This window comes from Primulina tabacum, chromosome 3 (assembly GCF_025594145.1).
Source record: "Primulina tabacum isolate GXHZ01 chromosome 3, ASM2559414v2, whole genome shotgun sequence".
Taxonomy (NCBI): Eukaryota; Viridiplantae; Streptophyta; class Magnoliopsida; order Lamiales; family Gesneriaceae; genus Primulina; species Primulina tabacum.
In genome coordinates, this window is record NC_134552.1 from 3,562,193 (window position 1) to 3,580,293 (window position 18,101).

At 34.6% G+C, this 18,101-nt stretch overlaps 2 protein-coding genes and 1 long non-coding RNA gene across 3 annotated transcripts; 2 read left to right on the forward strand and 1 right to left on the reverse strand.

Moving 5' to 3' along the window:
* The first annotated feature begins 3,400 nt into the window (after window positions 1-3,400).
* LOC142538831 (protein SENESCENCE-ASSOCIATED GENE 21, mitochondrial) lies at window positions 3,401-4,056 on the forward strand. The gene is made up of 2 exons (XM_075644126.1): window positions 3,401-3,580; window positions 3,681-4,056. The coding sequence occupies exons 1-2, from the start codon at window positions 3,507-3,509 to the stop codon at window positions 3,892-3,894; spliced, it is 288 nt and encodes a 95-aa protein (XP_075500241.1). The 5' UTR covers window positions 3,401-3,506; the 3' UTR covers window positions 3,895-4,056.
* Window positions 4,057-8,403: 4,347 nt separating this feature from the next.
* On the forward strand, window positions 8,404-9,234 carry LOC142538832 (uncharacterized). The gene is made up of 2 exons (XR_012818747.1): window positions 8,404-8,774; window positions 8,873-9,234. It is a non-coding gene; the product is annotated as an uncharacterized LOC142538832 (long non-coding RNA).
* Window positions 9,235-16,485: 7,251 nt separating this feature from the next.
* LOC142538301 (uncharacterized protein At5g01610-like) lies at window positions 16,486-16,947 on the reverse strand. Its single transcript, XM_075643651.1, has one exon. It carries the CDS (start codon window positions 16,945-16,947, stop codon window positions 16,486-16,488), a length of 462 nt encoding a protein of 153 aa, XP_075499766.1.
* Window positions 16,948-18,101: the final 1,154 nt, after the last annotated feature.

Consider the following 18,101-nt stretch of genomic DNA (forward strand, 5'->3'; position numbering starts at 1 on the left):
AAATGCCTTCGACTCATTTCCCTCCGGAGCATTGGCATAAAATTCACGCACAACCGGAACCACTGCTGCATTTGGTTGTGCTACAAAGGTATTCCACCCTCTTCTTTCTATTTGGGACTCCGAAAATTGACCGATAAGAAACGAGCTAAATCCACGCTCAGGGATTGGTTTCCTATGTAGTCTAGCATGCTCAAATCTCTCCCTAGCTTTTTCATTCACAAACATAGATGGAGTGGAACGAGAACTAGAAGCACCGTGAGTTACCTTAGATCTTTTGGGTGCCATGTAGAGATTGGAGTGCACAAAGTATCCAACCGCCGGAAAATTGTTGAGGGTCGCCGGAGAAGCTCACCGGAATATGTGGAAGATAACCGGAGTTGCTTGAAAAACCGCCGGAGAAGAAAATCTTGTAGCCTAAATGCTTCCTCGTGGAGTGTATGGACCAAGATTGAGTCTTTGCCCTGAAAAATCACCAAATAATAAGGATTGAGCACAAAAGATGGAGGGGGGTGCCGAAAATCGGAGGGGAGTAGTAGGGTTCGAAGTGGGGAGGAAAAGAGAAGAGGAAAGTATTTATAATCTGCGCGACTCGCTAGGGCGGTCAAAACTGACCGCCCGAGCGAGAAGTTTTCGGAAAAAAAATTTTTTGTTAATCTGTGCGACTCGCTAGGGCGGTCAAAATTGACCGCCCGAGCGAGAAGTTTTCGGGGAGAAAAATTTTTAATCTGCGCGACTCGCTAGGGCGGTATATTTTTCCCGCCCTGGCGAGACGTTTTCGCAAAAGACTTCTTTTTTTTAAAAAAAAAAAAAAACGAGTACCCGCTGGGGCGGTCAGTTTTGACCGTCCGAGCGAGAAGTGTTCGGGAAAAAAATTTGAATGCAATGCCATGCAACTACCTAAATACAAATGATGCGATTAATAACTAAAAAAAAATATAATCAAAATCAAAATAAGGAGTAGAAGTAGTTCTCAATTTATAGTCTAGAGCTCGACTCTTCACCCATGTCCTCAATGACTGTCATGGAGCCGAGTGACTCCAATTTGTGGCTCAATTGTGCCACCGATATAGTGCTTCAATCTTTGAGCGTTCACAGTAAATGTCCCGTCCTTGCCATCATGCAAAACCACTGCACCCGATGGGAACACCTTGGCTATAGTGAATGGTCCTGACCACCTTGACTTTAGCTTGCCCGGAAAGAGTCGTAAGCGAGAATTGTATACCAACACCGCTTCACCCACTTTGAATTCCCTTCTTATAATGTGTTTGTCATGGGCTCGTTTGGTGCGTTCCTTGTAAGATAGTGCAAGATCATAAGCTCTTCCCCGGCAACGGCGCCAAAAACTTGATCGAGCAAAACTTGCACAGTGAATAATCCCAAAATTTATTTTATAAATGAAAGCTCGATTTAAATATCGCAAGTGCACGATAGTCAAGTTATAATAAACGTAAGTGAATACGAGTATCGTTCCACAAGGACTGCGTTACACTATTTTTTATTTTCAAGTAAAATTTCTTTAGCAACGATAAATTGAGTTGATGATTAAACTAATGTAAAGTAAACAATTAAAATAATTAAATTGCAAAGAAAACGTGTTCAAGAACGCAATGATTAATTTGGATTAAATCAAATGAGAAATGAATTTGTTGGGAATTATCAGTTCACCTACCACTCGTGTTTAAATAATTACACTCGACTTTTACTCGTGCGTTCGACGGAATCCCCTAGACTAATTAATATACTCTGTCGAGCTATATTAATACTAATAAAAAACATGCAGTACTCAAGTGTCCTCAAATATTTAACAGTTCAAGATTGCATTACATTCTATGGAATCCACTAGCTTTCATTCGGGTGAACTATCACTATCGACACGTACCCAATTCCGTATATCTACTAAAATTGTAAATCCGTGGTTTATACTATTTGATCCTATTGTTAACTATTCTATCGAACTCATCAACAACATGAAATAATCAAAGGAAGTTAGCTAGGCTTCGATTGAAACACGAAAGAACAATAGCATAAACAATTCACTAATGAAAACGTCGAGAAATAATGTTAAACACCGAGTACGGGGTAGGATCCCCTCAAATCCCAACAAATCTAGAGTTTAGCTACTGAAATTCATGATAAAAACCAACAATCAATGTAAGAAATAAAATACTGAATAATGAAAATACTAAAGATGACGATGGATGACGGCCACGACGCGTGGAAATCTCGAGGTCTTCGAAATCTCCTTTGCTCCTAGCCTCCTCTCCAAGAAAAATGATGAAAAGTCTGATAAAAGATGAAAAACGGCTGCTGTTCTCGTGTGTTAGGTTATGGTGTAGGATAGAGTCCCTAAAAATTTAGAAACAAATCTTTCTCAATCTCGCTTCTCGCTAGGGCGGTATATTTTGACCGCCCTAGCGAGAGGTCCTCGAATAAGCTTCCTCGAGCATGTCCCTGGTTTCGTTGGGGCGGTCACTTTTGACCGCCCTAGCGAGACACTTGCGCAAAATAATCCTCGGCCAGACCACAATGCTCGCTGGGGCGGTCACTTTTGACCGCCCTAGCGAATCCTCTTCGACATTATGCCAAAGTTTCTCCCACTCTTTGGTTCAATTCCTACAAAATCACCACAAAATACACGAGGTCAGTCAAATGCTAAATAATGCTAAAAAGATGCAAAATTAAACTAAACAAACTAATATGATGCATGAATGCGACTCAAAACCAACACTAAAAACACGTAAAAACGAGTCCTATCAACCCCCTCATACTAACCTTTTGCTCGCCCTCGAGCAAAATAGGTTAAAGCACGAGATTCTAAACAAACACAACAAACACAAAATACTCAAACAAAAAATAACCAACACAAGTAAATGTCAATGGTGAGTTAACACTTTTATGCTCATGCCTCAGTGAACTTTCCCACATACAAATCATAATCAAGTCAAATCACAAACGAATACTCATTCTCATCTACACATAAATCTCGACACTAATTTGAACGTGTGTGTGTGTCATGATGGGTCTAGTTATTCGTACTTCAAATAGACCGATCATGCGAGTCACTCAATTAGCACTTCAATACAAGTCTCACTAGCATGCAGTTACTTCAATTATTCAATCTTATTATTCTCTCGATTTAATATTTGATAAATTTTAATATATAATAATCTTGTTATTGCCAGAACGATTTATTTTTATTCAAATTTAGTGATATGATTAGAATATGGTTAATTATGTGGGAGACTATTCAAATCACCGCGTGCATTGTAAGTAGCCAACTGTGCAACAAGCGCCAGCTGCGTGGACACCTACTCAATCATTTTGCCGTCTCACAAAAACCCTATTTTGACCCGGCCCATTTATTTTTTGAATTTAGTTCTCCTATAAATATGGCAGCCTCCTCCCCTCGAAACTCCAATAAAAAACAGAGATTCATTCTCCATCCATCGCAGCTGCAGAAACCTGTTCAATAAGAAATTACTCTCTGCGGCAGCTTTCGAATCTCAATGGCTCGCTCTTTCTCCACCGCTAAGAGTGTCTCTGCTTTCGTCACCAACAATATCTCATCGGCAATCACCTGGTAAAATCAATTTTTTTTTTTCCTGTTTTGATGTATAAATGCATGTGCGTATTGATTTCGAGTTCAAGATTGTTGAATGGGTCTTGTTTGAATATCACAGGAGGGGATACGCTGCGGCGTCGCAGGGTACCGGCGTCTCCAACATCGGGGCCAGTCCGAACGTGATGTTGAAGAAAGGATCCGAGGAACCGAGCAAGATCTCATGGGTGCCTGACCCGGTGACCGGGTATTACCGACCCGAGAACCAGGCGAAGGATGTGGACGCGGCCGAGTTGCGCGCGATGCTCATCAAGGACAAAACCAGACGAGACTGAATCCGAGATCGATCGAGTCACCGTACGTTCTTTTGACTGCGGTAGAGAAATATGCGAGCTCTGCTTCTAGTGGTGGACGGAGGGGTGTGGAACTGCAATTACCGATCTTTGTTTGGTTAGCAGTATGAAATATGAAATGGGAATAAAATCTAGTTGAATGAATATCTTCTATTTTTTCCATTTTAATTTAATTATATTTACATCATCATTTCTTTTGTCTTTTCTATATTTACCGATTTCATTATAAGATCTACATACCAGATATTTTATATGTGTGTGTATATAAATATATATATATATAGTAGAAACCATATCTCTCAATAGGTTAGTAAATTTATCATGACTTAGAGAGACATGAAGGGTTTCGATGAAAGATGTGGTTTCTAATATATATATATATATATATATATTATATATCGAATTTTCAACTTTCACGTTGAGTGCTATAATCCTATAATAGATAGGGTCTTCTAATTTCAAAAGGTCAAAAGTTGGATCACTCTAAATAAGCTCATAGCTATTTTGTATTAAACAAATAAATCGGGTTTTTGGATACCTATCGAGTAATTCAGATACATATTTTGTACCCGAACCCGATCAGATTAAACATACCTAACTAGTTATCCGCTTTACGGGTTTGGGTCGGATGACTCTATCTGATTCCCCACCTTACAAATTAGTTCCAAGTCATACAAAATAAGTTATTGCATTAGTCTAGTAAATTTAAAGTTGCAAATAGAGCAAAAAATGTTGAATCACTAATTCAATCGTTACATGTACCGGAAATGCGACGTAGGCAAAAAATGACAAGAGGTAGTACAAAAGGATAAAATTGAATCAAATACAGGGCATTATGTTTCTGGCTTGGTTCCGAATAACCAACCCCATGATTTCAAGTACTTGTTAAATTAATGAAATTTTATTCTTGTATATTTTTTATTATTTATAATTTGATAACAAAACATATATTAAGAAAGGAAAATTAATACAGATTCAGTATCAAGCAAACAACTTCAACCAATTAATCCGATTGATCTAATCTAATCTAATCTAATCATGTGCGGTCATTTTCATTAAGTCAACTGGTTTACGGTTGAGCACGAAATGCAAGTAGCCAAATCTCTGTAATTTTTAAGATGGTCCACTTTGCTTATATATAAATTTATGTCCTCTGACACTATCACTAATGATAAATTCATATTGTTTTCGATCTTCATGTATCATCTCTACGCACGTTGAATGACATGTCAATAATATCGGAGTATAGTTCTCCATACCTGTGGGCCCAAGATTGACACATGTTCCGAAGTGCTCTCGATGTGAGGACACTGACATAGTATTCTTCTTATAATGTTTGGGCTAACCTAAGAGCTCGAGCTTGTTTGTGGTCAGTTTCCCTTATTGTTGCAAACTCAGAGATGACCTATAGATGAATATTTCCTTTTCCCTATTTGGTTCTTACACGACTTTTCTTGTCATCTCGATCTATCCTCTTTCTTGAATACTAAGATGACCCGGACTCTTCTCGGTATATCAAAAATATAAGAGAAAAATATTGGATAGTACAAATAGATACAAATTCAAATATAGTTTCCCGTCAACCTTGATCACACATTGAAGTTTGCTTATAAACACAAGATTTTCATACATTAGAGAATTTGTTTGTTCAAATGTCTTATGTCGATCGCTCTCGTAACAAAAAAAATTTGATTGTTGAAAAAAAATAAATCCAAGTTCTTCTATCCAGATACACGATTTAGTAATTAACACCAACTTTGAACCACATACGTTTTTGCAGCCTCAATAAATTCCATCGCTTTTGCATGCTAAAAGCCACATACCCAACTTCACAAACACAAGGCTAACAATTCATGTTTCTTGATTTTTTCCCCCAACGCAGATGCATTAATTTCAGCCGTGTATCTTTTACAAAAAAGGTACTCCTCCGTCTCAATCATTTAAATTTATGTCTGTTTTTATACATATTAGGGAAATGTCCGTAAAGGTAAATTTCATAAAGCAGTATACTATTTTATCCTTGTTTAATGAAAATTTTACAAATAAACGATTTAAAATAAGAGTATATTAGTAAAAACAATTAATTTTTTTTACAAATAAATGATTTTAAATAGAAATAAATCAGTGAAAGAATAAAAAAAATAATATTAAATATAAAAACTGAACTTTATAATTGAAACACGTGGGAAAAAAATAGAATGTGCGGAGTACTTTATTCTTGTGGATAATTTTTAAAGGATCATTCATAAATACATGTGCACGCAAATTAATAAAAAAAAAAGCTTGGTTTGTGGGATTTTCAGATAAAATAGCAATAATTATTTGCCAAGTAAATTGTATTGATCGGTATATTTTGGAAAGTGAGCACCACAAGATCGGGCGCCCAGATACATTCCGCCGCCAAACCCGATTTTTATTACGATGAGTGGCGTGAATATGTCCCAAGTGCCTCGCAATCTATGGCCACAAGCCAACGAATATCTTGGCATTTTCCCCACTAATCAATTTTTGTTTCTCCTTTTATTTTCACACCAAATTCAAAATAACATTTTGAGAAAGAATAAGTGTTTTGTGAGACAATCTTACGAATATTTATCTGTGAGACGAGTCAACTCTACCGATATTTACAATAAAAAATAATATTTTTTCATGGATGATCCAAATAAGTGATCTGTCTCACAAAATACGATCCGTGAGACCGTATCACACAAGTTTTTGTATTTGAGAAATGGTTAATCTTATAGAAGGGAATAAATCCATAAACGTGTTGTGTTTGAAAATAAAAACGAAAAGTACGTAAAATGTTTGGCAAGTGATATTTCACTAATCAATTTTTGTTTCTCCTTTTATTTTCACACCAAATTCAAAATAACGTTTTGAGAAATGGTTAATCTAAATCCATAAACGTGTCGTGTTTGAAAATAAAAGCGAAAAGTATGTGAAATGTTTGGTAAGTGATTTTTATTATCATCTTTTTTTAATAAAATACTGAAATATCTTTATTGGTATTTTTAATGCAAAATATAAAGTTTGATGGTGTATTGTGAATTGTAAATAAACTTAACATAAATTTTTAAAATAAACAAAAATATCCGAGGGTAAAAATGATTCATTTATTTGTGAAAATACTATGATACCCCATAGATGAGTTCACTAGAGTTAAGGTCAAACCCGATGTGGGACCCCTGGCCCATCCCCAACCACGGTGGAAGGCCTGTCAAGGGCTCAAGTACTCTCCTATAAATATCAGGTTTGAGTGTTTAGTTGATTCATTCATTATAATATTTTTCAGCAGCACATTTAGCTGTTTTCCACTTATATCCTCAGTCTCTGACTTGAGCGTCAGAGGGACTACGCCGAGACACCCTCCTGGTCCCTTTCTAAAAGTCTTATTCGTGATTTCAGACTCAGGACAATTTCGAAACCTGCGTCTGGACTAGTGACACTTGCTGGAATCGGATCCTAAATTTTTCGTGAGTATCATAACATAATAGAATCAACACGATATCAGTTTCTGGATTACAATTAAACTAGAGAGGAACATAAACAAAGTCGAGGTTAAGAAACTGATTATTTCAAATGAAAATTGAAAGAATCGCTTGTTTTGTATAGGAGTTACGGACACTCCAAATTAAAAATTATTACAATAATCAATTCCCGATCCCCCATTATAAATCAAAATATAAAATAATCTCATATGGAAATCGTATATATTCTTGATGTAAATGGAGAATCTTCTAGTGATATTTCTAAATATCATATACACGTATTCTTAAATTCTATTATTCTCTCAATTTAATATTATTGATGGTAACTTATGAATATGTTTCTTGATAAACGGTCTCACGAATCTTTATCTGTAAGACATGTCAATCCTACTGATATTCACAATAAAAAATAGAGTAGGTATATTGTGAGACGGTCTCACGAATCTTTATATGTGAGAGGGGTCAACCATATCGATATTCACAATAAAAGTAATACTTTTAGCATAAAAGTAATATTTTTTAATGGATGATCCAATTAAGAGATCTGTCTCACAAAACACGATCCGTGAGACCGTTTCACACAAGTTTTTGCCTAAAAAATAATAATTTTAAATGGATGATCCAAATAGAGATCCGCCTCACAAAATACGACATGTTATACCGTCTCACACAAGTTTTTGCCATAACTTATTTATAATAATCTTGTTATTGCCACGTCAATTTGCTTTTATAAATCGAGTTGGATAAGATTCTGTCTAACAAAAATAAATCATAAAACAAAAACAAAATTTTTTGTAAGACAACCAACAAGTCAATTTTATGAAATAAATATCTTATTTGAGTAAATCATAAAAAAATATTACTTTTTATAACAAAAATATTACTTATAATTATAAATATAAATAAAATTGATCCGTCTTACGAATCAAAATATACGATATCATCTAAAAAAAAGTGTATTTGTTAAATTTCATATACTTATTACCTGTTCAACATGATCAAAGAGCAGGTTAATTATGTGGGAGATTATTTAAATAACCACATGCATTGCAAGTAGCCAATTGTCCAACGAGCGCCAGCTGCCCAATCAAATTGCTTTTTCGCGTCTCACAAGAACCCTATTTTGACCCGGCCCACTTTTTGTTTTTTAAATTTGGTTCTCCTATAAATATGGCCGCCTACTCCGTCGAAGCAACCCTAAACAAAGAGGAAATAACAGAGATTCCAACGCCGCTGCAGAAAGTTTTTCTATATTCAATAAGAAATTTAATCGACTCTAGGCGGCAGCTTTCGAATCTCAATGGCTCGCTCTTTCTCCACAGCTAAGAATGTCTCTGTTTTCGTCACCAACAAAATCTCATCTGCAATCACCTGGTAAATCAATTTTTTTTTTCCTTTTTTGATGTATAAATGCTTGTGCGTATTGATTTAGAGTTCAAGATTGTTGAATGGGTCTTGTGTGACTATCACAGGAGGGGATACGCTGCGGCGTCGCAGGGTACCGGCGTCTCCAACATCGGGGCCAGTTCGAACGTGATGTTGAAGAAAGGATCCGAGGAACCGAGCAAAATCTCATGGGTGCCGGACCCCGTGACCGGATATTACCGACCCGAGAACCAGGCGAAGAAGATGGACGAGGCGGAGTTGCGCGCGATGCTTATCGAGGACAAAGCCAGACGAGTCTGAATCAGAGATCGATCGAGTCACCGTACGTTATTTTAACTGTTGGCAGAATCCGTGGTTGTAGTAACTTCTGATTGTGGACCACAATAACTCTGATCCTTCTTTGGTTAGCATGAAATACGAAAAAGGGAATAAAATTTTAATTCTTATATATCAATTAATCTCTTCTATTTTTTTCGGATTTTGATATAATTTTATTGTTAATCATAAAAATGATAATTTTTCATGGATATTCAAATAAGAGACCCATCCCACAAAATATGTAGATTTGACCCATAAAATAATATCAAACCATGCTAATCTGGGAAATGGTATTAACCAAATTTTTTATAGAAGACAATTTATTTAATAACAAAAAGTAATCCAATAAACCTAAAAATTCCATCATACAACAGAAGTTAAAATAAGAATGAAACGAAATAAGGATTACTTAATTTTAGTGGTTCTTGAAGTGCCAAGCACTAACCAAGTAACCAAATTTTGGTGACCAACAAAATCATTATAAAAATTTGTGTGAGACGGTCTCATGGGTCGTATTTTGTGAGACATATCTCTTATTTGGGTCATCCATGAAAAAATATTACTTTTTAGCTAAGAATATTAATTTTTGTTGTGAATATCGGTAGGATTGACTCGTCTCACAAATAAAGATCGTAAAACCATGTTACAAGAGAATTATTCCAAAATCATATATAGGCGGTGCAAAGTAGTGTCAGGAAAGGAAATTAAAATTAGGTGTTGTTTTTATTATTATTATTTGTAAAGGATACTTAACCTAATAATAGCATTTTGTGCTGTCCAGGTGTTGAGGTCTAAAAATCAAAATAAAAAACAATTATGAACAGTACAATTAGTGGTTGACATGGTTAACAAAGCCATGTGAAATCATCCAATGGTTCGAATTTTTTATTACGAAATTGGTATGGGTAGAGGTGGATGACTTTTTTTACTCATATTTCTCCTTCCAACTGAGAGATGTTTATGTCATTTAACCATAAAATAACTATGACGTGTCGTTCAAGACTTATTTAGCAAAAAAATGACTCCGTCGTATGTTTGAGCTAATTAACTATTATAGATTCCCAATCAAAGAACACAAGTTCAACTATCTAATCACATCGATCTCGTCTAATCATGCGCGATCAAGGAAGTGGAATTTTCCTAATTTTTACTTAGGATGGTCGGCTTTGCTTATCAATTATGTATGGGAAAAATGTAACCCCTCAATATTAGCCAAGAATGATAAATTAATAGCATTTTAGCACAACTTTAAACCTAGCAAGCTAGACCAGATTAGCAAAATTTTGATATGTTTCTAGGTAAACGTGATACTAATAAAATGAGATCAAAAGTTGCATGTGGGCTTTGCGATATTAGCAGTACTGTTCTTGTTTCTTGCGCAATTTTATAATTTAAAAGATTATTTTAATTTGAAGCGGAAGATTGATCTTTTCCAGGTAGAGTATTAGTTCAAGAAATTGATACGCGGAAATCGACCTTCCTAGTTATTTATTTTTTAGCCAAAGAATGACTAGTTATCAAGCAATGTATGCGTGCCCCTTCCCTATATATATATATGAGACTTGTTACCATGGGTGCAGGGTATTCTTGGGCGCCTGCACAGCTGGCACCCACCTGTTTTTTCCTTTTTTAAAAAATTTTTTTTAAGCGCCCAGTTGAGTTTTTTTTATTAATTTTTTTTTAAAAAATTAATAAACAAAATCAAGAGAACAGGGCCATCATTTACGTCCAAAAATTCAGAACATACCTCACGCTCAGAAGAGTAAATTGAGCGCGAAATTGGAGATCTCGGCCATGCTCTTTCCGGTCATCTTTGGAAGACGATTCTTAAATCAGAATAGTACGCTTCTTGACCGTGCTTTTTCAGGTGAACAAATTCTGATTTAAGAATCGTCTTCCGAAGATGACCGGAAAGAGCACGGCCGAAATCTCCAATTACGCGCTCAATTCACTCTTCTGGGCGTGGGTGATGGATCATGTTCTCTTGATTTTGTTTATTAAATTTTTTTTAAATAAAAAAAACTCAACTGGACGCTTAAAAAAAATTTTTTTAAAAAAGAAAAACACAGCTGGGCGCCAGCTGTGCAGGCGCCCAAGAATACCCTGCTCCCATGGGGTGCAGGGTAACAAGTCTCTCTATATATATATATACACATACGAGTAGTTATCTTGTAAGACAGTCTCATAAATCTTTATTTATGAAACGAATCAATCATGCTCATATTTACAATAAAAAATAATATTTTTTCATGGATGACCCAAATAAATGACCTGAATCATAAAATTGACAACAAAACCAATCTCATAAGAATTTTTATACGTGTGTGTCTATATATATATATATATATATATATATATATATATTAGCTAGTTGGCAACTCACAATTCTTCAAAACGACGATAATCAGTTGACTTATTAAAATAGATTGCAAATGATTAGATTAAACCAATATATATATAGACATACATAAAAATTAGTTGACTTTGCTTATTATGTCATATATGGACAAGTTCTTTGAGCTACCGTTGACATTCTTCTTTCTTGCACAAACTCGAGTAATGACTGTTTTAATTTCCGTTCAAAAGTTTTGTGTGTGTCTTTATATTTCATTGGAACTCATGTGTATCGATAAATATTCATCCTTGAGAATTGGGGAAGTGTCCTAAAGATACGTTGCATCATATTAGCCTGATCGATGATGATGATTAACTAGTTTTGTTTCGTTATTGTTATCGTCTTAAATGTGAGTAACTTTATAGATTGTATCATAATTGTTCAAATTTTGGCTTGAACCGAAGAAATCGGAAATCTAAACCAAAAATTGTTGTTATTTTCGATTCAATTAATTATTTTTTATTTTTATTAGGAGTGATAGGCGGCTACCTAAAAAAATTAAAAATATATATAAATATATGATAACGATTGTATTGTAGATTCAAAAAAAATATTATTTTTGGAAAATAAAAAAATTCAATAGAGTTATACAATGAATGTATAATTATAATTTGACTAAGTCTCTTGTGATACGGTCTCATAAATATTTATCTGTATGACGGGTTAATCTCACCGATATTCACAATAAAAAGTAATGTTCTTAGCATAAATAGTAATATTTTTTCATGGATGACCCAAATAAGTTATTCATCTCACAAAATACGACCCGTGAGATCGTGTCACACAAGTTTTTGCCATATAATTTTAAATAAGTTTCACAAACCAATTATAAGTTAGTTAAAAGAAAGAGTAACTGACAAAAACACAACATTCCGGTAGCTTGTTCCAGTAGTTTCTTTTGTTAGTGTGTGACAATTAGCGATCGTTTGACTTTGTTTCATTGAATTCTAGTTGTTAATATGTTAAATGTTGTTCGAAATGACATAATTAAATTTCATGTTGGTTGCGAATCGGCTTTCTATCATTTTTTTTTCGTGTAAACGTTTACTTTTTAGACATCTAAGCTAAGGAGGCTTGAACCAACAATCGATTCGAGATTTACGTTGTTCGAATTAGAAGCAGGGACCGTTCCAGAAATTTTGTTATGGGGGCAAAGATCCAGAGATTAAGGGCTGACGTTTTGTGTCGGGTTTTACAATTGATATTGATATTCGGGTAGTTTTTTTACTATCCGAAATTAAATATAGGGTACCTGACTATTTTCTAAATATTGTTCTGAATTTCCTATAATATGTAATATATGTATGTTTTTAGCCTTTACCAAATACCTTAAATTGGGTGACGGCTTAGTGCTTATACCGGCCATCTCGCTCTTGCTATCTTACTGTCTCATAGTCCTATATCCGATTCAATCTTCCAACTTTCCATGCAATCGACGATTCGAGGCCTGAAGCAGGGAACGGCAGAAACACTGCGCATGGCGAGTTGCGAGTAGCCGAGGACGCATTGAAGGCTTGAAGCAGTGAACGACTGAACCAGCTTTGGTCCTTTCTTTTTCGACAGTTGGAGGGATTTTCATTCGTAGAAGTGATTTAGTTTTGATGGCTTGATTAAATATGTTGGATATGTTATTGTTGAGTTTCAATTTGTACTTGAAATCGTTGGATCGGCTTCGGGTAGTAAAATTTTCTACCTGACAGATCGAGAGTCCATAAAAAAAAAAATAAACAAAATATAATTGATATTTTTTAATTTCATATTTAACTTACAATGTCTTCTACTGATTGAAAATAATTAATTACAAGATGAGATTATTTTTCAGTCTACCGAATTACCTCAGACAAAGTTCAAGATCGTAGACAAATTCATTGGAAACAAATTCACACCTTCAGATGCAAGCAATTTTACGAATTGGTCATTGCTTGGCGGTCATTGGAAAAAGACCATAATGATGAATTAAAAGTGGAATAAAATAGATGAAAATGTTATGGTCAATTTTCATATCCAACTATTGGTCATTCTCCAGCTCTAGCTCTTGCTCTTAGAGCCCCTATTTTTCCTTTCCTTGACGAATAAAGAGCTGAAGTAAGAAGTGACCAATTTTATCATACTCTTCTCACCAACACCGCTTCTTACATGTTAGGTATGTTGCATGAATCAAATTAAATGGCAGACGAAATGGTTCGTAGCTGCAAAAAAATTGATGGAATTAGATGCACAAGCACAAAGAGGAGATGTTCATTTTGTCGGGCATGTATGATAAGTCATCAACAAACAATAAAATACATCTATGAAAAAATTATTCAACTTGAAAATGAGAGAAAATGTTTCAGTGGATAAACACATCAATGAGTTCAATAAGATTGTTTCCCAATAACATCGGTTGAAATTAGTTTTGATGATGTGATTCGTGCATTTATTATTATTTTGGCATCTTTAACAAATGTTTGGGAATCAATGCGAGCAACATTTAGCAACTCAATTTGAAAAAGATAGCTACAACTCAATGATTTTATAGATCAAATTCTTGCAGTTACAGAAGTTAAAAAGAAGATGATATTGTTGAGATATTTTCTAGAGAAATTGGGTCAAAATTTTGAGGGTAGCACGTTACACTGTGACAATTAGAATGATATTCATTTAACAAAAAAACATTTTTATCATGCTAGGACGAAGCATATACAAGTTCAATGCCATTGCATAAGATCAATATTGGAATATGAAATTTTGATGCTTGAAAAAGACTATATTGGAAGTAAGAATCCGGCCAACTTGCTCACAAAGACTATGACCATTGACAAACTGAAATTCAACTTTAGTCGGACTGTAGGTATAAAAGGGAAGATATGAGCGGCAACCATGATGATGTGAAGATATGAATGAAATCAAGTCTTTAAGTAGGAGAAATGTTACGTAGGTTGCATGAATCAAATTAAATGACAGAAAAAATGGTTGGTGCCCGCAACGTAATTGATGGAATTAAATACACAAATGCATTTGGTAGAATAAATGCAAAAGGAGCTCTATAAATTAAGCTCATTCGGTTCAGTTCAAAACATTCGAACGAAGCTTTTCAGCATCGTAAATTAGAGAGCAAAGAAAAAAAGGTTTTTCCTTTAGTGTTGTGTGGGTTAGAGAAAATATTTCCTTATACTCTAGGTTGAGATTGTAAGAGATTGAGTATTATGTATACACTTGTAATATTTTATTCAATAAAGGCTTGCAGTAGCACCATAGACATAGCTAATATTGGTTAACCACGTAAATCTTTGTACTCTTCCTGATTGTTATAATTTTACATTTTTGGTACTATATTATTATCACGATGGTCATCGCTTCGACGTAATCCCAAGAATAAAGTTATTTCCAGTTTAGAAATGGCCTTCTTTACAAACACCACAAATTGTGTCTTATCACCGTTTATCCTTCAAAACCCAAAGTTCTTTTTGAGTTCCACAATAATCATTTGGCAGGTCATGACGGAGTTGAGAAGACTATTTTGTGTTTGGCTCTCTGTTTCTATTGTCCAAAAATGAATAGGGATGTGCAACATTATGTTATCAGTAAATTAAAGTGGGGCTTTTGCAACCTCTTCCGGTACCTCGAAACATTTGAGAGAAAGCATCCATGGATTTCATTACGAGGTTACGCATATATAATGGATTTTCTGTCATCACGGTGTTGGTTGATCGTCAATCCAAGTATGCCCATTTTGGAGCCTTTAAAAGCGTTCTACATCAACACACGTGGCTTATTTATTCATTGGCATTGTTTTTAAATATCACTCATTTCTGGAGCACGTTGATTCAGACCGTGATCCGATTTTCTCAAGGAGGTTCTGGCAAGATTATTTTGAAAAACAGTGGTACTTTGTTGCCGATGTCTAGTGCATACAATCCTCAGCCTGATGGTCAAACGGAGGTTTTAAATCGTTTATTGGAACAATACCTTCACAGTTTTGTGTCGGAAACTCCTGTTAAATGAGTTGTTTTTTTACCTTGGGCAGAATTATGTTACAACCCTAGATTTATTCTACCTTATTAATGTCCCGTTTCGAAGCGGTGTTGGGGAAATCACCTCCTTCGATGCCTTTTCATATTTTGGATTCTTCCACATATATATGAGGTTGCTGATCATTGGTTGAAGGAAAGGGATAATGTCTTACATTCTCTCCGAGCCAACTTGGAAATGGCTCAGTTAAGAATGAAGGTGTAGGATGAAAATCCTTGCCGAAAAGTTGTTTTGGTGGAAAGGCGACGGTGCTATATTCGTGTTTTGATTAAAACTACTAGCCAGAAAATTTTTTTCTCAGTTAAAACTATCTAAATAATATAATCATAATGAAATACAAAATTGTATATAATATTATGATTAAAGCTATTTTTTTTCAAATATAATCTCAATCTCATATAAATTAAAAAACACTAATAAAAAACGTGCCCATTACTAATAATAAAATGAATAAATTTTTAAATAATAATATGTAAAAATGAATAAATTTTACAAATTTATTTATGAAAATTGACTTGAAAATTGAACTAATCCATTCATTTAAAAACAAATACACATCTGATTCTGTTTTTTCTTCTGAAAATTCCACCTAAATTTTATATTAAATAGACATTGTCATACATCTCATAATTTTTTAGGATAAAAAATAATAGGTAAAACCTTGTGTGATACGGTCTCACAAGTCGTCATCCATGAAAAAATATTACTTCTTATGATAAAAATATTATTTTTTATTGTGAATATCGGTAAATTTCACCTGCCTTACAAATAAAAATTCGTGATATCGTCTCTGTTCAAAATAATAACGCATGATTATTAGTAAAAAAAATAATAAGTTGCAAATGTTCGCATAATAAACATTTCGATTCATTCTGCAAACTAACATTACAATCTGTTCTTATTCGTCACATGCAGAAAACAAAACCTCAAAACTTCATATATCATCGATCGATCGGGCACGTGGAGAAGAATGAATCAATACGAGTTAATTATCTCCCTCAAATCAGAACAATCCAAACCACCACCACCACATTGCGGGCACTCGTCGAAATTCCGTGCCGGAAAATTCGCGGACGCAAGCCCCACCGAAAACTCCAGGTTTTCCCCCTTCCGGTTGACCTCCACAATGCCCAGCCACACCACCAACACCTTCACGGTCACGCCGCTCAGCTTCTGGAGCCTTCCTTTGGATATCACCCCCTTTATCACAGGCAGGTACCTGAGCTCGTACGAATTCTCGATCTTGAAGTGGCAGGAGCCGTTGAGCTGAGCTGAGAATTCTCCGGTGGCGGAGTTCAGGCTGTAGTCGACGGCGCCTTCGGGTAGAAGGCCCACCGGGAAGTCGTACTGCCGGAGAACTTGGTATGCCGAAGGAACAGTACTATTAGCGGATAACACGCAAAGGGAGAGGTAGAAGATGATTTCCCAAAACGCCATCGATCATCCAATAATCTCTTCTCTGGTTCTTCGACTGAAATTAAGCTTGAAAAATATTGTAAAGGGTGGGGTGTCTCATTGCATGATGACATACGTGTTTTTTTTCTGTCCACGTGCATGCTTTTGCTATATTTTACACTGAATTTTAATTTTAATAATTCTCTTGCAATCGTTTATTATTATTATTATTATTATTTAGTGAAAATATTATATGCATTTTGGATAATTAACATAAAATTGATTTTGATTTAAATCCCAACCCTGCACAAGAAATAGTCGTATTTTGTGAGACATATATCTTATTTGGATCATCCATGAAAAATTATTACTTTTTATGCTAAGAGTATTACTTTTTATTGTGAATATCTGTAGAGTTGATCCGTCTCACAGATAAAGATTCGTGAGATTAATTCACAAGAACCTATCCACAGAATATTGCATCAATTCTTAGCCACATCGGTCTCAAGGGATTGCAGCCTCAATTAGCCTTGAAGATGTGGCATATCCAAAGACAGAAAGAAAATTCCTAACTGCGTATTTAATATCAAAACAAATTATATTAATTGATTAATACGTTTACTGTGAGACTATTTTACGGATCTTTATTTATGAGACGGGTCGATAATGTCCATATTTATAATAACAAGCAATATTTTTTTTGAAAAAAATATTGGTTGTTATTATAAATATGGACAGTATCGACTTGTCTCATAAATATAAAAAATAATAATTTTTTAATGAATGACCCAAATATAAGATCTGTCTCAATAAATTTATCAATGACACCGTCTCATAAGAATTTTGTGTCAATAGATATACACACAGAATAATAACTATAATTTTATATTGTAGCGCAACTAGTTATGTAAAGATTAGTCAGACAAATATATATAATTTATTAACTTATTTATCATGTTTATCATCTTAGGTTGTTCTTGATGTTTCCGCATGACTGCAAATTTATCCATAGTAAAGAAAATAACGACGGTTTGATCGTTCTATTTTTCAATTTACATAAGTAAATGAATATTTTTCACAATATTAGTATCAATAATAGGTTAATTAAGATTACTTTAAAAGATGGAAAGTGGAATTAAAAAGATCTGAAAATAAGAAAAATAATTAAAATCTGTATCAATTTTTTAATATCATTT

Bases quoted from the DNA above. Each gene is read 5' to 3' on its own strand.
- LOC142538831 (XM_075644126.1), top strand. From the start codon at position 3,507: ATGGCTCGCTCTTTCTCCACCGCTAAGAGTGTCTCTGCTTTCGTCACC. The intron at 3,581-3,680 runs GTAAAATCAATT...TGAATATCACAG, and splicing joins ATCTCATCGGCAATCACCTG to GAGGGGATACGCTGCGGCGT.
- LOC142538301 (XM_075643651.1), bottom strand. From the start codon at position 16,947: ATGGCGTTTTGGGAAATCATCTTCTACCTCTCCCTTTGCGTGTTATCC.